Below are 25950 nucleotides of genomic sequence, written 5' to 3'. Positions count from 1 at the left end.
GAACCAATCAATCACAGTTTGCAGACTGATTCATATTTGATCGATGGTGAGTAACTGTAGTTACAGTACAGGTTAAGTAAGTTTTCCTCTGCAATAAGAGACTTTGGCTCAGCACATTTCGGCACCGGTCAATTCACATTTTGGAGAGCGCAAAAGACTTTCAACCAAAAATCACAGAACACCTTTAATGCATGCTGAGTTTTGTCAGTTTCATTATAATTACACATTTAAATGTCCAGTAAAATACTCTGTTTGATAAAGTTCAGACACTGTGGAGTCTGGAATATGTTGGTTTAAAGCTGCAGTAACGTCATCCCAGGTCTTGTACTAAAAACTGACGAGTTCTCTGTTTTAGTCTTTGTGCTAAGCTAACTGGCAGCTTCAGACATGACAGCAGCATCAATCTTTCATCTAACCCTCAGCAAGAAAGCCAATTAACAAATTTACCAGAGTATACAACTATTCCTTTGAAGCACCACGTGGACAATTAAAAAATCTCCACTTTGGCGTCCCCTAGTGGTAGAATAAGAGAAGGCGTGACTACACCGCCCTCATTTTTCTACATACGCAACCTGATGCCTTCAGAATTATCTGAAAGGTGCTGAAATCTCATTAAATTTCTACCCAAAATGACTTAATGTTTAATGTTTTTGTAGAAGCAACATGAGACACAGTGCTGCACGTTATTCTGTCATTTAAAACATTCTCATATTAATTCTGCTAACTAGCGACAAATAGCAGCCGTTTAGAGGAAAACACGTTTGAATCTGAACTCAGCTCCTGTTTGTCGTCCAGACGTCCTCGTATCAGAATTTATTTTCTGCATGTTAGCAGATGCTGCAGGTTTATTATAAGCGATAGAAAAGCTGCTGCTGTTACCACAAAATGCATCACATTTCTGTAGCGTTCATTAGAGCCCACAGCTTGTCTGCTGGGGGCTCTAATGAACGCTGAAGGTCCTGGTGTGAATTAAAGACGCCACATTGATCCACCACATCCGTTACCTGCTCATTTGGGCCCTTTTTGTCTCCGTTGACGGCCTTCAGGAGGACGGCGCCCTCATTGCTTGTGTTGGTCTTCATCTCCACGACGATGTCATCTTTGGTGGTCTTCTCTTTGGTGCTGCTGACGGAAACAAGAGCTGACTCATGAGAAATCTGACAAAAAAAAACATCCTCCTTCTCTTGTTTAAAGGTCCAGTGTGTAAGATTGAGGGGATCTGCTCACAGAATCTGCCAGATATGTAATATAATAATGATAGTTATGTTTTCATCAGTGTTTAATCACCTGAAAATAAGAACTGCTGTGTTTTTGTGACTTTAGAACGAGTCCTCAAATCTACAGACGGAGCGTCCGCCATGTTGCACCGCCATGTTTCTACAGTAGCCCAGAACGGACAAACCATCACTGACTTTAAAGAGGGCTTTCCTTGTTTTACACTGGGAGGGGTGAGGGGGGCTGCAATGTGCAACCTCACCACTAGATGCCACTAAATCCCACACACCGGTGCTTTAATTAAACCCAGGTTTTAAGCTTTTCTTAAATAATTTCTGACATACATTCAAACACTACGTCATCTAAGTGACTAAGAGTCACATTCCCGGCTTCATTAAAGGATGAGCCGTTAATATTCTTGAATTATGTGTCAACAAATCCCATGAAAAGACCAAAATCTTCCCTGTATTAGTCACATGCTTTAGGCAGCGATGGTGGTATAGTGGTGAGCATAGCTGCCTTCCAAGCAGTTGACCCGGATTCGATTCCCGGCCATCGCAGAGTGTTATTTCTATTGCTTGCTGCCTGTAACATCCTAATTTCCCCATCTGGGGATTAATAAAGTCTAATTTATCTTATCTTTCCTCCCCTGTCTGTCTGTTCCACTCAAATCTTCACACCTAGATATAAAAATCCATGCTTTTATTTTTGAAAAAGCGCAATAATGTCCTTATCAGCTGGGTAGCTTTAGCAAACATCGTGCTGGGGGATATTTTCAGCTGCAGATTAATACACATTTGGGGTTCAAGTGAGTATGAACAGATAAATAAATTAAAGCATGTGTGTAATGAAGGAACATGTGACCCAGTGCAACACTGATGTGCTGATGATGGAAGAAGACATTATCTGCCTTTGGATACACAGGATATTAGTTGTTGTTGGTCTCTTCATGTTATTTGAACGTCTGCAGATTCGTCCGTTCAGCAAGTGTTCGTCGTCAGACTGAGGAGAGACAGTACTCACATCTCCTGCTTCCCCGAGCGTCCACACGGGATCTTCCCCTTCTTATGCAGGAAGTAGAGAACACTGCCGAGGACGGCCAGCACCAGCAGACACAGTATGATCACCACGATGATCACGCCGCTGCCCTCAGCTACACAACACAGAGAGTGACCAATCACAGGTGAGCATCGGTCGTCTGAGCAACAGAAACTTTAACTGCTGAGATCTGATCATAACCACTTTCACTGTGGATCAATGACACACAGCATCCTGCACGTCTTTAAAGGATAACTTTGGTTTTTTACAACCTGGACCTTATTTGTAGCATTAAATATGACCATTTACTCACCCAGACAACTTTGGTGGCATTTGGAGTCGTTTTGAAGAAATTAGCCCCAGAGGAGCGGCGCGTATATCCGTATAATGCGAGTACTCGGGGCATCCATGCGCAGCCTCTATATAACGCATAATCTGCAGAAACTCGTTCATATTACAATATTTTGTTATGATATGCTGGTGCTATTCCCCTCTGAGCCGGCGGTCGGCTAGTTTAGCTGTAGTTTGGCACAGCTATGGTTCGTTATTGCGTATTCGTAGCCGACCGCCGCAGAGTCAGCCGTGTTGTGGCTGGCTGCTCGCAGCGCCCGGCGTTCGGTAATGACATCATCCACGTCAGAGGTAGTTGTCTAGAGACGCCGGATGTTGATAACATGCCACCGCTGGTTATATAGAGGCTGTGCATGGATGCCCCGAGTACTCGCATTATACGGATATACGCGCCGCTCCTCTGGGGCTAATTTCTTCAAAACGACTCCAAATGCCACCAAAGTTGTCTGGGGGAGTAAATGGTCGTATTTAATGCTACAAATAAGGTCCAGGTTGTAAAAAGCGAAAGTTATCCTTTAAAGGGCCATTTCAGCTATTCTACACATACATGTGAGTTTGGGTTCAGATACAGAAGGAGAACATTTACCAGGATAAAAGATGCTAGCAGTTGCATTATGGGAAACATTTTTTTTTTAAAAATTCGTCTCCTCAACTGTATGACAGATTAATGCTAAATGAGTGGAGAACCTTTTCCAAAATAATGAAGCTACAAACTGCTTTATTTCATCTGTTTTGTTTCTTAAGTGGCTTATTTAACAAAGTCCATTTCCTCATCCATAAGAAATAATTAGTTGAGCGTGAAATTGCGTCTGTTAGGTTTCAGTCTCATTAAAGCTGCAGCGCTGCAGAAAAATGTCATTTATTTTGCGCAGCATCTGTGACCGAAATGACCGACTTAAGGTTCAGTTCAGTTTGTGTTAGCGGTCAGCAGTTTACTGATGGGAAACAATATCAGCATGAAACATGTGACACGAAAAACCAAACTACTGCAGCGTTACAGCCCTGTTTCCTGTTTATATCAGGACTGAGAAGACATCTGGTGAAGTTCAGTGACTCTGAAGCATCTTTTTAATTCTTATTCATGAAACTATTTGGAAATATTTATATAGAAATGTGCTTTTGTGGCTCATACCTCACAATTATTCAACTTTATCTTATAATTAAATGCATCGTATTTAGCTTAATTTCAGTTTATTTCAGCTCAGGATGAGGATGATATATTGTCTCCATGGTGTGATGAACCCCCACCTCACTGTCCAACACCTGATGTAACTCGTTAAACGCAGCAGATAAAACTAAATTCAAGTGAAGTAAAGTCCATTTTAATTTTTCTGTCACACAAAAGTAGCGAAAATTTCTCATCTGAATGTGGAAAATTGGTGAAGTTAATTAGCGACGTGCTTTAGAAGCCCGTGGACGTTCTTTGATAGAATAAATGAACTTCTGCACAGCTGGGACTTCTTTTCCGTTTGATTTGGATCTTTTTAATTAGACGGAGTCACAGCAGGACAAAAGGACGTGGAACAGAAGAAATCACAGCACATGCACGTTTAAACGTTCCCTCCTCTGAACTGCGGTTCATGACTGAGCGCGTTATCGTCGTTACACTGAATTAATATTGTTACACTGGCAGGACGGAGAGGGAGCGACATGTTTGATTTATACAGCATCAGCTTAAACCAGCACCCTGAAACTGAAGCAGCTAAATGGAATTCAGCCTTCATTCGTTTCATCTTATCTTGTGAATGATCTCCTCTGGCTGGACGTACGCGACACCACACCTGACACACCTGTTGAATTTCAGGTGGATGCTGCTGCTCCCACACAGTCTGGCCTCACATTCCTCACATCGCTGAGCCAAAATTATTCTACTCCCGTCGCGTGACACACCAATGATTTTGCTATTTTCTGGGTTTTATTTGCTTGTGCTGCGCCGAATTATCCAGATCAGCGTTGTGAAGAGACGAAGACGGCGTCGCTCGCTTCATGCCGTCATAAAGCAGCGCTGCAGCGCTTACAGCAGATCTTCCACTTCTTATGGAGTGTGTGTAGGAAGCTTCTGCTCGGGGGGAAGCGTTTAAACCGGCCTGTAATGAGCTCAGCGAGCACGGAGGAGAGCGACCGAGCACAGAGTCTGTTTGTGCTGCTTTAATGGACGTGCTGCCCTCTGAAATGCCCTTTATTTGCCTGTTGGACTCCCAACAGGCCAGTGAAGATTTTAATGGTATGAAGTGACTGCTCAGATAATAATGCCCCCCTTCAGACTTTACTTCACCTGGTGCGTATAAATCCACAGTAAAACGCGAGCCTGTCTGGAAAAGTCAGTAAAAGTGTTTTTTGACTTATTTGTTTAAAAAACTCTGAGAAACACAAATAATGCTTTCAGCCCTGCGGAGCGTTATCACTGCTGCCGTGCTTGAATTTGCTGGTGTTACGATTTTTCTCTCTTGATCAAACAGAATATTTAAAATGCCCGCAGGCCGTCCGAAGATCTGCCAGCAAACCAAAGACAGTCCCGGTGCAGAGTCCCGGTATGAAAACCATAAATAATGCACGCAGTCTTCCACGCCTTCACTGTCACACACTGAACTCAGACAGAAGAGAAGAAACTGAAGGACGATGATCTTACCGGGGGAGAAGGGAGCGGCTGACGTGATGCTGGGAACTGTGAACAAGCAGAACAACAGTCATTCACACACACTCCTCAGATTTAATGCGTCTGTTTTAGTTATCACACACGTGTTCCTCTGGAGGTGGAGGCTGACGGAACGATCACACTTTGGTTAATGGCTGCAGTGCAGTCATAACCTGTGATGGGGGGTCACAGCTCACAAGACTGAAAGGCTGAGACAGCTGCTTTAAGTGTCCATTATGTGATGAAAAGTGTTGATCTGTTCTCTCACAGGCTGCTGAAGCCTTAAAACGCCAAACTATCACCATGAAACCTCCCCAGTTCATCACTTACATTAAGACAATTATTTTATTATGAAATGTTGTGCTTAAATATGCAAATTATGCTTTTCATATATTAAATATGAATTAATTTGCACACATGCCCAGAACAGAGATCTAAACTAAAATTAACACCTAAATGTGTATTTGCATGTTTTCTCGCCTTCATTAATGTCCAGGATGAACATAAGCGCTGCCTTTTTTAACAAGCAAAGCCGTTTCTCTGAACCCCCACCCTTCAGATATTCATGTTGTGAGCAAACAGGAACAAATGAGACTCCCAGTTTGACATCTTCTCATTCCGTGCTTGTACACAGTCTGACATTATGAAACAGGCGGCTAAATTCTCTAATAAACGATGAATCTGATGAGAAAACGTCTGTGCAAGCAAACCCGACGCTCACGATGCTCATTAACGAAGGCTTCAAAAGCAAACGAGGCTTTAAACTCCATCCCTGATGCAGCCTGCGAGAGAGCCGAAGACGCTCGACTTTCTTCACATCACTGCTTCTAAACTCGCCAAACACTGAGCAGAACAGTCCTGCCACGTCGGGATTAAAAAAGGCTAAAAGATGAACAGACCCTGGTGTGGATCCACCCACAGTCACAGAAAGAGACTCTTACTGGCTTTGATGCTGAAGGCCTTGACCTCAGTGCCCATGTCGTTGGAGGCGTTGCACAGGGCGCTGATGTCCGAGGTGACCTTGACGGACACCACGCTGTGGGTCATGTGCTCGTTGGCCTTGTTCACCACCTCGTGCCAGTTCTGTGGATGAGTAAACATCTTTACATCGGTGGGTTTTAACTGTCAGCAAAGTGAAGCTCAGCGAGTTATTATTGTCAACCTGCAGACAAACACTGAACAGTGACGGATGTGAGGGATTTTACTTTTTAACTGAAATATTTCCAACAGATTTTGTCAAACCGGTTACTATTGAAGTGTGTTTCCCGCCTGAAATTTCACTTTAAAGTATGTTTAACAGTATGTTTAAATTGTATACTTCTCAATAGATGTCATTAAGTTCTACTTAAATTACTAAAAATTAATATACTAATTCTGCAGTACTTAAAGTGGTATTTCAATGTACTTTTTAAAAAGTGCACTTTACTGTAAGTGTATTATAAATTGTACTTAAGTGTACTTTTAAAAAGTGTAAAAGTACAGTTAAGTAAAGTTGTAAAACGCTATTAGCATGTTAATTAAAGTGCACTTTAATTTCACTTCATTTGGTTGTAGTATAGTTCCACCTGGCTGCCGATGATGCTCCAGGTGATGCTGGGCACGGGATGACCCTGAGCCTCGCAGCTCAGGTTCACCATCCTGCCCGCTGCCTCCTCCAGCTGCACCTCCTGCTCCACCCCCTCCAGCTGGGGACCACCTGCACACACACGCACACAGCATTCAGTATAAATAGTCATTTTTAAGTTTTAAGTAGCGCAGCTTCGACTCTTCCTCCATGTTTTCCTGTAGTCTTGACACATTCGGTTTGTTGTAACAGAGTCAGGTCATATTCTGCTGCTCTGAGCGTCTCTTTTACACTGAAATGCTGCGTAAAAAATGTTCATTCGTGCATAAATTCCAGTCACTTCTACTTTTCGTTCGACGTTAAGCTGCTGTCATTTGAACTCGACACTTCCTGCACAGATGTTTCACATTAAAAGCCCTCCAGTGGACAAAAAGCTGCACACACAGAAGCAGGTGATTGAAATCAGACCTCTGAGGCCAAAACTTGGCAACATGTGTAAGAAGCAGCAGGAACAAGCTGCAGAATAAGTAGAAATCAAGAAGATCTGAGACCTGATGACACAAATTTCATTTTTAGCTCTGTAGAAAGTCTGTTATTTAGAAGCTTCTCTCATCACAAGCTGAGAGACGTCGCTGAGGTGGTCTGACGGGACGACTGACCTTGGACGATGATGTGAACGGAGCCGCTGGTGTGCAGGGCGGGCAGGGAGGGAACGGTCACCTCACATATGTACTCTCCTGTTGTGTCATAGGTGGCGTCCTTCAGGTGCAGCGTGTTCCCCTTACCCACCTGCTGCCCATCCTACACACACACACACAGTTATATCAGTCAGTGGTTTGGCTCTGAGGATGGATGTTGTTTCACAGACTATAATATCTCAACAACGACTGGATGGATTTCTGCAACAGATTTAATTTATGCAATACTTGATTTAGCTCCCAAACAAAAGTTAGCATGCTACCATGCTAAAACAATATGGTGAACATGGTAAACAGTACAGCTGCAAAACACCAGCATGTTAGTGTTGTCATTGTGAGCGTGCATGCTAATGTTAGCATTTAGCTGGAAGTACAGCCTCACAGAGCTGCTAGCATGGCTGCAGACTCTGCTTTCAGACTAAGTTGGATGATTATGATGCTGTGCTGTTCTGCACGTCATGTCTTCACATTCTGAGCGGTAATATATTCATGTTCATGCTCCTGTATCGAAAAACAGCCAATTAAATGCGTCACTGAATAAAATGAGTCTTTATTGGCTGCATGTGCATCAATAACAGCCTGATTTCACTTCATCTAAACATCTGCGCTCCTGTATCCTTTTACCGCCTGCTGATTTTAATCTGATCTCGACCAATCAGCACTAACGTGTGCGCACCTTGTACCAGACAGTGGTCGTTTTCAGGGAGGACAGAGCGTTGCAGGTCGCAGTCAGATCTTCTCCTTTGAGCATGACCTCTGAGTCTTTGGGCACCACCACAGCCGGATCCAGGTCTGAACACAGGAAACACACGATCACATGGAATCACGTTAATCTTGTTTGCATGTGCATCAAGTATAGAGCTGGAGTCAGATCTGGTTAGCATAGCTTAGCATAAAGTCTGGAGGCAGGGGGAAACAGCTAGCCTCTTTGCAGAGTGAAAATATGCACCTATCAACACCTCTAAAGCTCAATCAGCAACACGTTGCACCTCCTGTTGTTTCTGTCTGTTTTAAATATATGTTCTGTTAAACATGAGTGTGTTTGTACGTATTTGCATGTTTTTCTGTGTGTGTGACGGTTCCTCACAGTGCACAGTGAGCTGCATTTCTCCTTTGACCTCCGTGTAGCCATCAGAGTCCAGAGGGCGACACTGGTAGATGCCGCTGTCCTTCCGTGACACCGGCGTCAGCATCAGCATATCGCCGCTGCTCTCCAGGTCCACATCCAGCTCCTGCAACAAGAGCTCTCATCCGTAATCCAAACCCACGCTGTGATCATGTGAAAGCCGTGACAGAAACTCAGGTGTGTTCTTTGCTTCTTGTACCAGGTGTGCTCTCAGGATGAATGTTCTAGGACTGTGTCAGAGGTTTGTCCTCTGGAGGACAGTTACAGACTTCAGTGTTCAGTGTGTGATCACTGAATTCCTGCAGTTTTAGCTTTTGTGGGTAGCAAACAGGTGATGACTCAAACAAGCCCGACAGGTACGTCGTGTAATCTTTGGAGGGAGATCAAACACAGGCAAACAACGCCACTTTCAGCTTGACTAATAAAAAGCTGATGACGCTTATTGTCAGAGGCTGATGCAGAAGATTTTCATCAGTGTGGATCTTCTTCTCATGGTTTCAGCCCTCATGGTGACATTTTACTGACTCCTGGAGAGACGCAGCTACAAAGACAGCCACAGTTTACAGTGGAGTCCATTAGTGAAACAGAGGAAGTGCTGAGGTGCAGACAGAATTTAAACACATCCTAAATGTTTAATATCCAATCTCACTTAACGGGAAAACATTTTTTCTCTCCATCAGATTGATTCTCTCTCAGTTTTAAACATTTTATTTTTGTGTGTAATGAGCTGCACTTAAAGCAGCGTCTGAGTCATCACGTCTCAAGATCTCCATAAAGAGGACGATGGCTTAAAGTACTAAAATAAGACCTGGATTTCCTTTACTGTCTGTAAAAAAAAGTCACGGTCACAACAACCACTGACCAAACGGCCCGGACCGCCTCGTTAGGGAACGTTCAACCAGCAGTCAGCTGAGTTTTTTTGTCCACACACACAATGAATGAGTCCCGTCAGAGTGGCCTCCGGTCTCAGACCCCAGCCTGGATCTGCAGGGTCAGAGCTGACAGAGCCTTCACAGACCTTGCACACTCATGTCTACATGGGGCCCTGTGAGCTCTGCATATCAAAAACATTCCCTGCATGTCTCCTGCGTGTCACCCATTCTCTCTTGGGGACTTTCAGGGTGAGAAAATGCCGTCCATTCTTACTTGTTCTCTGTTGAAAATGAAGGGCGGCGGGGGGTTGCCATCACCCTGGCAACGCAGTTCCACAGCATCCCCCTCTTTGACCAAGCCCTGGGGCGACTCCTTCCACAGCTCCACCATGGTGGTGGGGTCTGCACGCACGCACACACACACACACACACACTCAGGATCAAATTAAGCAGGCTTATTCAGCTAAAGTCACTTTACAAGCCCATTTCCATAACGCTGACAGCGCCGGCTGTGTTTGGCTCCGGCTGCCACAGAATCACTACAAAACTGCTTCAAACAATGGAACAAACAATAAATCTCATCATGTTAGCAAGTTTAAAAATAACGCTTCATTATTGACAGTAACGAGGTTTAAAGGGGTTTTCCAGGAATTTAACATTGAGGCAGATTAGAGAAGAATGGCAGCTGAACTATTCCGACTCTTAAAATGCTGCATGAATGCATCATCAGGTTACTTTTTCAAACTCTGCAAAGTTCCCTCCAAAGTCAAAGAAGTCAATAAATCTTTTAGTAGCACTTCATGACAACTAAACTGAGCTTCATGTGTAAAATTTGTGGAACGGCCCTTTAAATGACGAGCAGCCTGACAGCTGAAGAAGCTGCTCCACAGTCTTCCTCCACAGCTACAAGCCACTGGCCTCCAGTTTGAGTTAAACATAGAAATACTTTGCACTGTGGACTAAATAATCTCAACCTGACACTGCTGTTACACATCTGCAAACACGTCATCATTCGCCTCCGTGGACACATTTTATCTCCATTCTGGGACGATTACTGACAACAACCGACATGATGCAAACATCAGCTGCTGTCAGCGGGTGATTGGATCAGGACAGAAGAACAGGAACTTACAGTGAACAGTGATGTTGACGCTGTTGGACTCGACCGTCCTGATGGCCGCCGGGACGAAAAAGCTGACCTCGCAGGAGAAATGAGCATCCTTGTCCTCCTTAGCCACCTTGTACTCCAGTGTGCTCTGGACGGAGTAGAAGCCACTGGACTCCCGGGTCACCAGGATCAACACGTTCACATCTGGAGAATGAACAAGACAGCACAGATGTGTCACAATGGACCACATCCAACACCAGATGAAAGATAGAAAATGAGAGATAAACTGTGATCTTGTGATGTGTTTATAATCGGGGGGAGCACTCGCACTGCGCTCTGCTCGAGTCCAGCTGTGTGGTCCTTGACTGGTTTGGATTGAGCCTCATTAGTGCGCCACTTTGGACAAAAGTCAAATAAATGAACGGAATGAAAATAACAAGAGTCGGCCACGTTCACAGCTGTACCCGAGGAGCTAACAATAGCATGCTAATATGCTAACAATAGCATGCTAACATTGAGAACATGCTGATGATGAAGTTAGCGTGCTAGCATGCTAACAGCAGTCGAGGCTGACGGTGTTGCAGATGTTTGGTCGTAAAGCAAAGTGTTTGTTCCAGTCTGGACTCGGAGGTGCACTTACGTCCCGGTGCAGACATCAGCGGCGCGCTGTTCTTGTACCAGGTGATGTTGGGTTTCGGAAAGCCGTTCCGAGCCTCACATGATGCGACCTGGACGAATCACATGGGCAAACCTTTAGCATCTTGAAGCTCATTATTGCAGCAGTAAATGACAAACAGCGTGATAATCCTGAAGATTATCATATAGGCTGATATCAGTGTTTAGGATCAAACGGACCCACCTTTGACGGCCCGTCGCTGGTCACAGATATTCCAGCGAGGACACCCTCGATCACTGGAGCCTCTGGAGGAGCTGAAGGAGGATAATAAATAACTACAGACATTCTGAAGACTCTGAATCCTCCTGTAAACAGCGGTTTGTCTGTGTTTCATCGGCTTCCTTACCAAACACTCTGAGCTGGGTCTTGCCCTCGGCGTTCCCGGCAGCCAGCCCGTTGACCTGGCAGAAGAACTCCCTCTCATCGGACAGTTGGACGTCCTGGATGACGAGGTGAGTTCCCTGCAGGCCTGAAGTCACCTCGATGCGACCGCTGTAGTCTGTGTTGTTGTCCACCATCTGCTGACTGCCATCCGTGTAGAAGATCCGCATCCGTGAGCCGCTGTCGACGGCTCTCTGCAGGAGGAAACACAGTCAGGACGCACCTCACCTTTCACTCAACCCTCACTTCCTGGATTTACAGGATTTTAGGGTCAAATCAGTGAACACTCATGTGTTTGGTTGACATTAGGCAGTTTCACTTGTACATGTGATGATTTAAACATGTGTCCAGCTGGTCATTAACTAACTGAGCTGCATCAGACGGATCCTGGCAGATCCTGGTGATTCATTTGTGCAAATTTCTTCCATCTTGCTTGCCAGACACCGACTGACTGAGTCACACTGCGCTCCCACCACTTACACCTGCTCATTTCCACCTTCTCCATCCACTGAGTCCTGTTTTTCCACCCTGTTTTTGATTTTTGCTCATTTGGACTTTTCCAGGTGTGACTGCTTACCTGTTGCCTCAGTAAACTTGTTTTTACTCCCTCTACTGAGCCATTACAGTAGTTCTTAGATGACTGAAGCTCATTAATATGTGGCCTTTAGCAGCACAGTGTCTCAGTGGGTTGACTTCTCCAGGAGCTCCAGCTTCCCCCACCATCAAAAACAGTTATGTTAATTCCTTCCTTAATTCCCGTCATTTCCCTTGTCGGTACCCCAGCGCTGCATGGCGGCCGCCCGCTGATCCTCATATTTAGGAAGGGTCAAATGCAGAGAGTGAATTTCCTTCAGGGATCAGTAAAGGATCATCTTTCTGTATGACACAGTGCCTCTGCTTGTTTTCCCTGAAACTTAACTTAAGATTTCATAAAAGTGCCTTTATTTCACATGAGTCAGCAGCTCTGCGGAGGCTCTGCCACTATTCATATAAACGGAAGGAGGAATATTTATAAAAGATGCTGAAGCACTGAAAGTACTGTTACTGCTTTATCTGTCATGTGTTTGTGTTTAAATCTTTTTGACACGTTTTCTCACATTTAACTGCAAGTAAGCAGCAGGAGCACATTGATTATCAGAGTCATTGATTGACTAATGCTCGTATTTCTTATTTCCCTTAAAATCTGAAAAATTTTAATTGTCAAGTGAATGATTGACATTTTTCACAGGACGAGTCAGAGGTTGTTATCATGCATAATGATCATAGAGGTCATTACTCATATTTTATTGATCGTACTGGGAGAGAATCTAATCAGAAACAGCCAGAATCAGCTGTTCAGCCATGATCTGTGTCCTTGACAATTAATTGATCATTACAAAGCGCTTCTTATTTTTATCCTGCATAGATCTTTAATCCTTGCAGCCAGCTTTTATCCTCTTATTTGATGTATTTTGACAATTCTTACTTCTTTATTTATTTAACCTGAACTTTCTGTGGATGATAATGCACTCTAAGGGGGCAGCCCTACTCCACAAACGCTCGGCTGGATAGTTCCCGGCAGGCAGGGTCAGCTTTCGCGGCGGGTCCAGCAGTACTCACCACAAACCACTGGATCATGACGAAGCTGGGCTCGCTGCTGGCATCAGTGAAGCTGTACTGGCAGGGGATCTGAGCCGAGTCACCCAGGTAGACCTCGACACTCTCATGCATAGTCAGCTCCACCTTGGCCCACGCTGAAAAACACACACATGCACATAAATCAGCTCCGTGCTTTCTGCAGGTCCTGAGCTGTGAAGCGTTCAGAGAACTAAAACAGCATCAAACTCAACTTAAAAATGTCATTTCACCGTGCGCCTGCTCGTCCTCACCTCCATCTCATTCTACATCTCCTGACCCTCGACCTTCGTCTCATTGTAAACTGCATTGTGTTTGGCAGATGACTGACTGTCTTCCCAGGCCAAGCTGGAGCCAGTCTGTCATGTTCGGAGAACAAAGAAGAAAAGGCTTCTTGTCCACATGGCATAATTTTCATCTCCCTTCTGCCTGGCTGACTGTAACCACAAAACCACATTTTGGCCAGAAAATCGGTTCCCTAGGCATCATCGGGGGAATGCAGGCATGTGAAGGCTAGCCAGTCTGACACTGGGCTGTTGATTCAGAGAGCCAAGTGCTTTTTCAGCCATGTTGGACTTGGCTGATGTTACAGAGGGGCCAGCTCACACAGTGACAAAGACAAACAAGATGGCACCAAAAGTCTAGTTTCTCTCTTTAATCTGGTTTGGAGTTCTTATGCAAGATGGTAAAGGATACACCCCCCCTCCACTGCCAGGTGTCATCGTGTGATGTTCAGTGGATTTACTCCATCAGCGGCTACTTTAGTGTCGCCTCGTCTTCTCAACTCGCCTGCCGCTGCTTTTCATTTTCACTGCTGCCCCCTCTATCACTGATCCCTGCACAGCGGTGCTTCTTAAAGGAGGTCCACATGCTCAGATTCAGGACCATCGCAACCTGAGTCAGCTTTCTGAGCAGACAGATGATGCATTTGTTCGTACAGCCTCAGTGACTTGATAAGACGTCTGAGTTTTAATGCTTTTGGTAGCTTTCAGATAAACGTAGTGGAGTAAAATGCAGTACATGTACTGCATCAACCAGCAGAAAGTGGAAATACTACACCACAGTACACGAGTAAAGAGTAGAGATGTAAAGAAAACTCTAGAAAACATTGTGGAAAACATCAAAAAGCTTCACTGCCTCGAGGCTGAACCGCTCACGACTTCCCAGATTCTGTTTCTGACGATTTGATGGTTTTCAGAAATAAAGAAAAACAATGAGGCGGACCTCAGTGTCAGCGTTGGTCGAAGCAGACCAAGCATGAAAAGAGCTTTAAGAGTCCAGTTGCCACCCTGCTGCCCCCATTCAGCCGGCTGCCCCCCCCCCCCCCATCACCACCCGTCCCCTCCCCACCTCAGCACCAATCATTTTCACAACTCAGTTTTTCCCTCCGCCCCTCCCTCCTCCGCCGGGGTCTATGCGCAGCCAACCATTTCTTTCAAGACAACGGGTGCGCCATTGTTCCCCCACCTGGGTGGACCAGATCCCCCCTCAGACACACACACCCACCCACCAACCAGCCAAAAGACTCTTTTCCATCCCCAAACCAAAGGTTACAAACAGTTCATCCCGTCCTGAAGCTGCTGTTTACTGCGACAGAGACGAAGTGAGACGGCTTCCAGACAAGAAGCAGATTATGGGGGCTGGAGAGCAAAATATGTCGCAGAAGTCAGTGTACGAAACGTTGTGTCTCTTTGGGGCCATGCTGCTAACTTTTCAGCTAATCCGATTAGCGCTGGGGGGCTGCTGGGGATTTGGCTTCCAAAGCCAACCTGGGACCGGTCTTATCTGTTCCTGTTGTGACTTTATGCTGCACCGACTAAAGCGCGCGCACACACACATGGCCGTCGATCTGTGGACCCTGACAACCAAAACTGCTGCCTGTGTGTGTGTGTGTGTGTGTGTGTGTGTGTGTGTGTGTGTGTGTGTGCATACATTTGTGGCTGTCTGCTGTCTGTGTCTGGATGATACAGAGCTAATTCATTCAGAAAAAACACACCACTCCAGAATATTTGAATGTGTTGACAGGACCGGGCCTGTGACCGGAAAACAAGAGCCCAGACGAGCGGCCGGTCAGACAGACGAACGCCAGGCGGCAAAACTTTCCCAGTTCAACAACAAACACGACGCCAGTTCAAACGGCAGGTCAACGTCTGCATCAGCCACCACTGAACCATTATTACATCACTGTTAAAGTCGCAGTTCAGCTGTGATTAAAGAAAACCACCCAATTTAATTAAATGTAAATTAAAAGTACACTTGGTGGTATTTTTGTCGCGTTCAAGTACACTTAAGTGTACTCAAGTAGTCCTTGAGTAATACTTGAGTATACTCGAAGTGTAAATAGTTGCTGAATTGGCCCAACTTTTTACAAACTTTAAGTGAACTGAAGTCATGAGCATCAAAACACACCAGCAGTACAACTGTAGTACATCACCAATGTGTTGCAAAGATACTTAAATATACTTCAAATGAAGTGAAACTAAAGAACACTTTAATTAAGCTGCTAACAGGGTTTTAAAAATTACTATTAAAAGTATTTGCAATTTTCACCACTTTTTAAAAGTACATTTCAGCACAATTTTAATACACTTACAATTAAGCACACTTTTTATAAGTACTTTGAAATTCCACTTTAAGTACTGAAGAGTTAGTATATTCATTTTTAAAGTATTGGAGTACAACTTAATGACGTGTATTTAGAACTAAACTGGTTTATCCCTGAAGATCACTTCCATGAAGCTGGAGTCTGAACGTGTTTGAATGTGCGTCCGTCTCTCCTCCAGGATCCTGAAACTGATCTCAGTGCTGCCGTCTCGCCATCATCACAGCAGGAATCACTGAAAATGTTTCACTGTCGCTGCCAACATAACGCGTTTTGTGCCAAGACCAAAACGTTCTGAAGACTTTACGTTTTGATTCATCTGAAGCCAAACATCTCGAATGTTTCATGTGTGAACAGAAGCAACTTTGCTCCGACTCCACTTTAAAAACTAAAACAGATTAAAAAAAACACTAAACTGATGAAAGTTAACATGATCAGACTGAAACTTTCCAAAAAAACGCTGAACTTCTGCGAATATATGACTGATTTCAGTGAGCTTCCCTCTGGCGCCATCAGCAGGTCAACATTTGAACTTATCATGTGAAACACTGAAGCTTCTACTTTTGTGGTTTTGAGTAAAGGTCTTCAGCGGCACCTTCGCTTTTCATCGTTCTTTCACTCTCAGCACCACCATCTGGTCAAATTGTTTACTTGCGACTGACATTCTAGAGATCTATTAGCATTTAGCGAATGCTAGCATGCTAACACGCTAAACTAAGATGTCCCCTCGTTCACTTTGCTCTCTTTCCTTCCTCGCTTCTTCCTGCTTCTGTTTAAATGGAGAAAAGGCTGATGGGATGGGACCTTCCCCAAAATCGAGACCACATTTCCCATGAGCACTAGCGGTTCCACAGAGAAGCACAGAGGATTGCGCAGTGCACAGTGTTCATGTTCGCGTCCTTCATGGCGCCACAAATTCATTCCTGGGAATGATCTCATTTGTTTTGAGTGATTCCTGTTGAGTCTTTAAATTAGTCTGGTAACGAGCTAAGCTGTTAGTAACACCTGTAAAACATTTACGGGGAAGACTGAGCGTGTTAGAGGGATACAGACTGAATTGAGAGCATAAAGAGAGACGACAAATGAATTTTCTCTGCTTCCATTCAAGGCGAATGGAGACTCACACAACACTCTCACAACACAAACGAGACAATAACAGACATAATGAGGGGCATACTTCCAGGACGGCCGCCGCATACAGTCGCTCATTATGCGCCTAACACACAGACAATAGCCTCAGACGCTAACTGAAGTGGTCACCATTATTGGCTTTCCCATTCGATTAAGGCTGTCAGCCTCCAGTAGATCTGCAGCTCCACCACTGATAAGAGTCCAAACCACCTCTGACACAACAAACCGGCCTCATTTACTCCCACTAATCCCTCACATGCCTGCTGAGCCATGAAATGAGACTGAGTGCTTCTAAGAACATAAGAAATGATCTATAAACCCTCGTGTCCACCGAACATGTCAGGCTGATTTTTGGGGAGATTATAAAATAATGGGAGGATCTGGATTACTTTTTTAAAATATGATGTCATGCTGTAGCCAAACAAACATGGGTTTGAATATCAAAATGTGAAGATCATAAAGGTTCAAACATATATTCTGCATATGTATATACAGTATATATATATGCACATATACTTTTTGAAGCTGTTTGGGAGGAAATGTAAGAGCAGATCAGCGTTCAGCCTGATTCAGGACCTGGAGTCTCCCTGAATGGACTCTGTGGGTCCCTCAGAGAGCGCAGGGCGTAAAAAGCTAGCATGTAAGTGTGGATGACAGGGAGGAGGATTTCTCAGTACGCAACCCTGGTGTGGTGCTGAACACCTGGGGGACACTGACATCAAAGAGCGTGCGCACACACACACACACACAGGAAACACACAGACACACACACACACAGCCCTACAGTGGAGATGAGAGCTCCTCGTCCTACTGATGCCACTGTGCTTTCAGACGCAGCATCTGGCACAAATCTCCCTGCAGTCTGTTCCCTGGGTGACAGTCAGTGGCAGTGAAGGGTCCGGGCTTTACTCTTTCACAGAGAGAGATAAGGAAGTGCTGCAAATCTCCTCAAAGGCCCCTCTTTATGCATCGGTGATCCCCCCTTTCATGCAGCAGAGCATATCGCAGCTCGGGCCCTCTGTTGAGGTGGACTCACTTAGACTGTTGGAAATGTAGTGATGATACTGACTCTTCATTCATTGTGCAAACTTGGGCAGCAGTCAATTAATCCTGCACTTGCACCTGCTTTGTAATTTCCAGCCTCCAAACAATCCCACATGCAGGTGGACTGGTAAGGTGGTGCCACCGTGCGCTTCTGGTTCTCATTTGGTCTGATTATTCTGGACTTTTCTTCCTGCACAGACCACCTCTTTCTGCAAATATAAGCACAAACTTTCCGTGGTTTTAGTTTCAGAGTACAAACACACATAGACTCAATCCAGATGAGTTAAATAAGTCTGGGGTTATGCTCACTGATGCCTGTTTCTGCTGGAGAAACTGACCAATCAGAGCTGTCTTTGCAGGGACAGAGTCGATCCAGCTGTGCAGGTCAGCTTACAGAAATAATAACTCTTCAGTCAAAAATGTGTGATTTTGGGTTATATAAATAAAACCGACTTAACTAAATTGTCATATTCTTTTATTGTTGAGAAAAACATGAACTTAGATATTTCTTGGGCACAGCTTGTTGTGGGTGGAGGATACTTCATGGCGACCTAAAAAGATTCTCAGTACTTTCTGCTCCCCGGTGCTCACTGACTTTGAATTTGCTGGTTTGCTGACACACCTCAGCTCTCTTCGGACTGTCTTTTATTCTACGTTTAAACTGCACGTCATCTAAAATTAACAACTTAATGGAATCTGTTTCTGGGATGAAGCTCATTTTGAGGCCTTCCTGCCATCCTAACACTCAACAATCTGCCTGCAGATCGTTCATCACTTATAAAAACATGTCATCAGTCTGGGAATGATCCTTTTCACTACATCTTCTAACCTCTAACAAACAGTCCGCCAACACAGGCTTTTAAAGAATTGCTAATCATTCCCGCTGGTTAGCAACTTCTTCAGCAGCCGCATTAATTTTTCATCATCACACCCGATGGGTGAGACTTCATTAAAGGAGTAACATGAATGTTTTATTTATGCTTGTATCTGATGTTCAGCAGTGAGTGTGGCTTGTTCCTCTGCATCCACTACCCATCAATAGACCCCCCCTCAGAGCTGCTGGGCTCTGGCATGCAGGTTGCTCTGCAGCCACAGGATGGCTAATTAAAGGTCAACAGGCTAAACACTGTGTCTACATCAAGGGGGGGCTCCTTTAGCTAAAGGCACAGCAGAACCACATTCGGAGAATCATTTTCTTAAAAACTCATTTAGCAGTCGTGTGTGACTCATTGCTAGAAACTCCACCCCACAGCTAAAAACATGGAAGTACAACGTTAAATTCATTATCTAGTCATTCCGCTTGCCAGAAACAGACCAGATCCAACGACAAAAAACGCCTTAATCATTATCTACTACCTGAACAATGCAATAACACAGCTAACAAAGCTAACGCTGGAACTGGGAACAAGAACAGTTGCAACTCCACAATCCAGAAATACCCCTGACCACAAGCCTGCAGGGGCACTGAGAATAATTCTGTTCGGTTTCCATTTCAAACATGAATATCGATTCAAGGATACATGACTGGATTTCCTTCCCCTAAATGGATTGGTGTGTTTGGACAAAATACAAACCACAATTATGGAGCACGTCCTTAACTTACAGGAGATGCAAGCACTAAAACCACCAAATATATGAAGCCTCGGAAGCGCTCCCATTGATTAATGTAACATGCAACATGTGGAGTGATCCCAAGAACGACGTAATGACATTTCAAGGTAGATTGGATCTGGAAACGACAGTGATTCCTTTGGTCTCATATTAAAGTGTGTGAAAGACGAGACATTAAGGTAAGAGGGGCCAGGTATGAGCTGTTATTCCAACACTACAAACAGGAGACCTTTTTCCAATCAAACCTCTGACGACAGCAGGCCGACTTTCTGCCGGACTCTAACAAAGGCCTTCTTATCCAGCCCCTGTGGTCATCATCGCGCCGCTGCTTATCCTTGAAAGCTACAAACTAGGTGCCAACTAAATCAGCCTTCCCTCGAGCTTCCAGCAGAAAGAGCTGGACTTCCACTTCAATCTCCAGAAACCAGGAGCTCTGCCAGCTTTCGGTTAAAAAAAGACCATTATAAGAGCGTCAGACACATTCAGCGCTACTTTTTGGCACTATGGGATAGTTGGCAGTTTATAGAGAGAAAACCAAACCAGCGTGATGTACTGAGCTTGCAGGGTTTGTTCAATGCAAAAGAGTCTAACATCCAGAACGCATATAGAGAGATTCAGGCGGCCCAGTAACAACACAAAGGACACTGTTACAAGGAGAACTTACCAAGTGTTGCAGAGGTTTGATCCACTGCATTCAACACAGTGACCTAACTGAGGTCATCATCATCTAATCAAGACCCAAAGCATGCTGGGAAACAAGAACTCAGTTAATACATGAAAAGGCTTCTGATCTACAGGCACACTGACGGACTCTAACGTCAGAGTCTTTGCTTCTAATCTCGACAAACATTATTCCAATTTTCAGAAAGATTCAGCTTTGAAGTAAATAAAAAAAATCAGGAAGCTGCAACGAACAGCAAGAAAAGTCCAGAAAACAAGAAGATGGAAGATTAATCCAACCACCAGCCTCACAGCGGGCTTGATGAGTCGGCTGGTTTTTACACAAAAACGTTGAACAATCAGCTTTAATGGTGATTGTGAGCTACGCCTGTATCTCCCCCCCCCACACACACACACACACACTCACACACTCAGAGAAATCACTAGTGTTGCAGTGAATGTGTGTGTCTGTGTTTGAACTCCTTCTCGTTGTTTTGTGGCTCTGTCTGTCTGTTTGTATCTGACTGTATTAGCATTCAAGCTGCGCCCGTCCCACAACAAAGGCCTGTTTGTGCGCCCCCTCTCCTTTTATCCCATCCACCAGACATGAGGCGAGCTGTCGGGCGAGCACGCCACACCTAATTCACCGGGATCAAAATGGCGAAACCACCCCCCCGACCCCCGCTGAGAACCTTAATGCTCTCAAAGAGAATATCAGAGTGATCACAGGTGCACTGCTGTGTTAATGAGGAGAGGCTACTCCCTGTGCCCAGGCCAGTCCTGCTAGCCCCCCCGACACACACACACACACACACACACACACACACACACACTACATGATTCAAAAACAGAGTTGCTTGGACGGAGTTCAATAATCTGAATTCTGATTCTATTAAAACCCACAGTCTGACAAACACACCTGCCAGGTGTGAAAGCGAGCTCCAATCAGCTCACAAACTGTCTACGAGCGACCACCTTCACGGCAGAGCTACAGTGGCCCCGCTGTGCTGGCTTTCAGAGGAGAGGACTGTGACAGAAACCTGGACCAGATCCAGCCGGACGTGATAAATATTCAGGTAGAAGAATGACGTCCGTCCCTCCTGCTGAGAGTCAGGTCACGGACGTTTGTTAATTTGCCACAAGACCTGAAAGCGATGCTGCAGCAGAGACTCCGACTCATTACGACTGCAACACCGAGCTTTGTCTCACACAGCTCTCAGTAAATCTGACCTTTCTAAAGGTGCTGTCTAACATGAACATCTAGGAGGAGCAGACGCTAACTGTGATCCATCTAAACTAAAACGAACTGTTTTTGATTATTACGCCCGACTCAGGCTGCATCAATTATATTTATCAACAGTCATCTGCTAATTATTTTCATACATCATTGCTTAATTGTTTGGTTGTTTGGTTTTAGACTGGGTGATAAAGAATTTAATTATGTCACTGCCTTTAATGCCGAAGCACTGCTGAACCTGACGACCTTTCACTTCCGTTGTCTTGATTTCTTTCTCTTTGTGAAGGGCCGTTCGGGCAGACATGCACGCAGCTGCTCCGACAGAAGAGACAGATGAAAAGCTCTGATAGGACGTCTGCACATGCACGTGTGGGACAGTGAATGCGTTCCCGCACTGGAGTCTTATCAGCTAAAATCACTGAAACGCAGCTCGCAGCTCCCTCGACAGCTGCTGGACCGCAGCGCGTCCACGGGAAGCAAAAAAACAACGATTTTAAGATCAGATTAGATTCTCTGATGTCAATGTTTTGTCTGGTTCATCAGCAAATCGTGTGTTCGGAGAGCTTTGTAGATGTTTATGGCTGGGCGAAGCCATAGCTCAGACAGCGGCGCAGGGTGGAGGAGGGCGAGGATGATGAGCAAACAAAGCACATGTGGGCTTCAGCTTGACAAGATTTCATAAGTCTGGAATGTCATCAAACGTCAGCTCTTTTCATGTAAAACAGCACAAATACGGCTCAGGTTTAATGTGCCAACACCGGGTTAAAGCTGCTGTGTCCTGCTCGGCCAATGAGAAGACAGACATTCCTGTCCTCGTTAAGTAAGGACAACATGTCCAGCGCATACGAGCATGTTTTCTGGCTTCCTTCTATAACCTGGGTTACTGTGTGCATGTCAACACAGTCTGTACGAGTCAAAGGTTCATAACACGCTCACCTTCACAGCAGCCGTATTGACACGTCTCACATGTCTAAAACTTGCGTATTTTCACAACAAACTCGTCCTGTATTTCACTTCAAAACACAGCGCTCGCCTCCAGGACGTAGTAAACACTCTCTCCTTTTCCTCTGACGGGAGTCACATGGCCACAGCCGGTCAGACCCAATGTCAAACACAATGATATATCTGTGTGCAGAACTCATAACCGGTTGCATTGTTTGATACGAGAACTCCAACGCCGTCTTTATCTTGATCTCTAGACCGGGAGGCTCCAGTTCTCAGGGGACAGCAGACAATATCCTCCACTTGTTTTACTCAGTCGGCCGCAGCGTGCCAAGACCTTGAGCCGGGGCCGCGGTTATGACTGGATTCCCAGTCGTCGGGTGGCACTGTGTCCTGCCGCGCCGGGGCGGATGGAGGAGGTGGGGTTCAGGTTGACACGAGCAGCTGGAAACAATAGTAACGTTGCCCCCGTTCCCATGGTGTGGAGACCGGGGGCGGCCGGGGTGGGGGGCGCTCTGGCAACACCTGTGGGCAGCCCATTTGTCAAGTGATTTGTGGGAAGGAGTGAAGAGGAGACGAAGGAAGGCAAACAGGGGTGTGTGTGTGTGTGTGTGTGTGGAGGGGGTGGAGGGATGGGGAGTAACTTAGAGGAGCATTATCTCAGGACCACACACAATGAAATGCCTGTTGATTTCCCTCACACACACACACACACACACCTGTGCATCTATAAAATCTTCTTGCACTTCCTCCAACTCTTGCCAAACTCGTGCTACGTTCAAGTGCAGTCGAAAAATTAGACACTCCTGTGTTTTTCTGTATCAGACTTAAAAGCTGCCCAAAGGAAATAGATAAATTAGACCAGAGCACAGACAGCTTGTCGATCAAAGGAATGAGTCTACTCTGTTTATGTACCAGTATGTACATACACACATATAATGTATAGCATCAACTGTCTGTGCTCAAAGGTTGATTCTGAGATCAGTTTCCTTCAATCAGAGTAAATCGTTCTCACAGTTCAACACGAGTTTAATGGAAAATTCTGGTTATCACAACATTAGAGCTGCACTAATCAATACTTCTATATTAACAGCCGACCAGCTGACGATGAATCATTCATAGTGATGAACCCACACAGATTTATCGCCCCACTCTTCTTCTTCTACAGAGCCTTTTAGCGTCTTCCGGCTCATGATCTTAATTTACCGTTAACTCTCATCACTCTCATCAGCATCACTTCCAGCAGATTCAGTGTCTGCTAACAGCTCAGCGCCATACAGCCGAGGGAAACAGTTAGCAACTAGCTAACATGGTGAACACAGCGCAGCTTTTAGCAGCTAAAGAGCCAGATGCTTCCCTTAGGAGTGGGTGGAGACCAAACACAGAGCTAAAAGAGGAATGTACTGACATTCGTTAGTTCACTGAGCGGGAACACTAATGTCGCTCTGTGTTAGCTAACATGTTGACCACAGCAATCTTAAAAAATGATAAATGTCAGTGTCGCATTCACACCTTCAATCAATTAAATGCAGTGTGTACGTTCTGCCACTAGGGGTCTCTCAATCAAAACAACAACAAAAGACGGAGTTTGATGATGTCGTGAAGTAGCATGGGATCATGGGAGTTGTTGTTTTCATTGCTAAACAGCCACAAATGCCGATAGAAAGGAATAATTGTGCTACATAATGAGTTAGCATTGCAAACAACATCAGTATCAATCATCACTATGTTGCCATTGACAGGTGACCAAATCTACCTTGAATAAAACTATAGGTTTCTGTTATTGAACACTGTTGGAAACATTCGGGATACTGAGAGTACACAACTGTACAAAATCTAAGACACAGGTCAGTCGTTTTTACATGTATACATGTTAATGTGTAAATGTTCCATGTTATTCCTTTAACACTTCTCGCTATCAGTGAGCAAACAAAGCAACAGTTAGCCAGATTAAACAGCTTAATTTGCTGCTACTGCACAAGAAACTGCACAGCTACAGTAAGTACAGTACGCATGGAAGTCGGCCTGTGATGGATGATTACAATCTGGGGAACAGCATCGTTGTTCACCTTCGTTTTCTCTTCTTCATACGTCTGACTTCTCGTGTTTCTTCACCCGTCCGAATTCCTTCTGTTTCCAGATCTTATGAATGAACTTGTTGAGGACAATACCACCACTGAGGGGAATGATACAACACTGCAAAAATGTAATACGCAATGTGGCCATCATGGAGACGGAAAGTGCTGTTCAGAGGGGCTTACCACGATGCCCCTGAGTGCTTCCCACACTACACTTGTATTCCCACCAAACAGAAGACGACGAATATTAGTCAACACGTGTGACGAGACAGCAGTTTCACATAGAACAAGGATCCATACAAACAAGGCCTCGAGAGACCAAAGTTAGATGAGACAAATTTATGCTGAAACATGTAGAAATTAACTTCCACAGGCAGGCACACGGGGAAAATCCTCCGCTCAGAACACTCCTCTTTGATTAGGCGGTTGATCTTTTAACAGCGTCCAATATCAGGGCTGAGGGAGCGGGGGAGGATTTGATATTTAAGCATCTCTTTATCCTCTCCCTTTTGAAATGTCAAGTTCAAAGATCCAGACCAGCAGCCTTGATCTGTGAGCTAAGACGACCCAGAGAATTAGCCGGCGAGTCCTCACCGTCGTCCCACGGCAGAGTCGAGCGAGACGCTGCACATGGAGAGTGATCAGCTCTGATTACATTAAAGTCCGTAAACAGGCTTTTGATGTTTGCTCCTCGTGCGTCTGACCTGCTTAATCAAGTCAACGCCGTGTTTTCTCTGGAGTGAAATGCTCATTGTGTGTTTGAGCCTTTTCCTAATTGAATAAAACTTATTCAATTAGCATTGAATAAAACTTATTCAATTAGGACACTTTCCCAAGAAGTCTCTCTGATGCAACGCTCGCATCCCACAGAGCGCTGAGACCAGTTCAGTTTTTCAAGGCAAATGCGGGAAGGTTTTGGTGTCTGCGATGAAGACGAGTGAGGGATGTGCTGTTCCACAGCTCTGAGCAGAATGCCAGAGTCAGTGAATGAAGTACTGCCAGTTCATTCAGTGCCAAACAGAGCCTGATGTCCTGTTGAACAGCAGCCAAGCAGGCGCTGAAAATAACACTAATAAGCCAAAGATAGAGCAGAGCCCCTGTTCTGTCTTTCACCTTCGAACCCCTTCAGTGCTTCAGCGTTACAGGTGCACCACTTTCACCTTCCTCCCTCTTTAGTGTTTATAAGCAGTAAAAAAATTCAGGTGAAACAGTCGTTTACTTTAATGGATTAGAAATGTAATTTAATTATAGAAAAGTCATTACAGGTTTGTGCTTTATTTACAGCGTGTCTGACGTTTAAAAAGTCTACTCCTAAACTGATCAATAGTCATTAAGTTCTACTTAAATGCATGAAATTGAATGTTTTA

At 44.9% G+C, this 25950-nt stretch overlaps 1 protein-coding gene and 1 non-coding gene across 3 annotated transcripts in view; one reads left to right on the top strand and one right to left on the bottom strand.

Moving 5' to 3' along the window:
• The window catches only part of mcama (melanoma cell adhesion molecule a), a 43047-nt gene that overhangs the window by 2412 nt on the left and 14685 nt on the right, over nt 1-25950 (bottom strand). The window contains exons 2-15 of one of the 2 annotated variants that reach the window (XM_041952186.1): nt 13264-13397; nt 11630-11858; nt 11467-11537; nt 11248-11335; nt 10632-10811; nt 9774-9901; nt 8589-8733; nt 8178-8293; nt 7463-7604; nt 6805-6935; nt 6181-6322; nt 5234-5269; nt 2239-2368; nt 1005-1125 (exon numbers count right to left, since the gene is read on the bottom strand). In XM_041952186.1, coding sequence (XP_041808120.1) covers nt 1005-1125; nt 2239-2368; nt 5234-5269; nt 6181-6322; nt 6805-6935; nt 7463-7604; nt 8178-8293; nt 8589-8733; nt 9774-9901; nt 10632-10811; nt 11248-11335; nt 11467-11537; nt 11630-11858; nt 13264-13397 — 1793 coding nt within the window. The remainder of the gene's footprint in view (nt 1-1004; nt 1126-2238; nt 2369-5233; nt 5270-6180; nt 6323-6804; nt 6936-7462; nt 7605-8177; nt 8294-8588; nt 8734-9773; nt 9902-10631; nt 10812-11247; nt 11336-11466; nt 11538-11629; nt 11859-13263; nt 13398-25950) is intronic. The other variant, XM_041952187.1, reaches the window with a different exon arrangement.
• On the top strand, nt 1704-1775 carry trnag-ucc. Its single transcript has one exon. It is a non-coding gene; the product is annotated as a tRNA-Gly (tRNA).

The sequence above is a fragment of the Chelmon rostratus genome, chromosome 14 (genome assembly GCF_017976325.1).
Source record: "Chelmon rostratus isolate fCheRos1 chromosome 14, fCheRos1.pri, whole genome shotgun sequence".
In the NCBI taxonomy this organism is placed as follows: domain Eukaryota; kingdom Metazoa; phylum Chordata; class Actinopteri; order Chaetodontiformes; family Chaetodontidae; genus Chelmon; species Chelmon rostratus.
The sequence above is the reverse complement of the archived record's forward strand: the minus strand, read 5'-3'. Positions and strand labels throughout refer to the sequence as shown.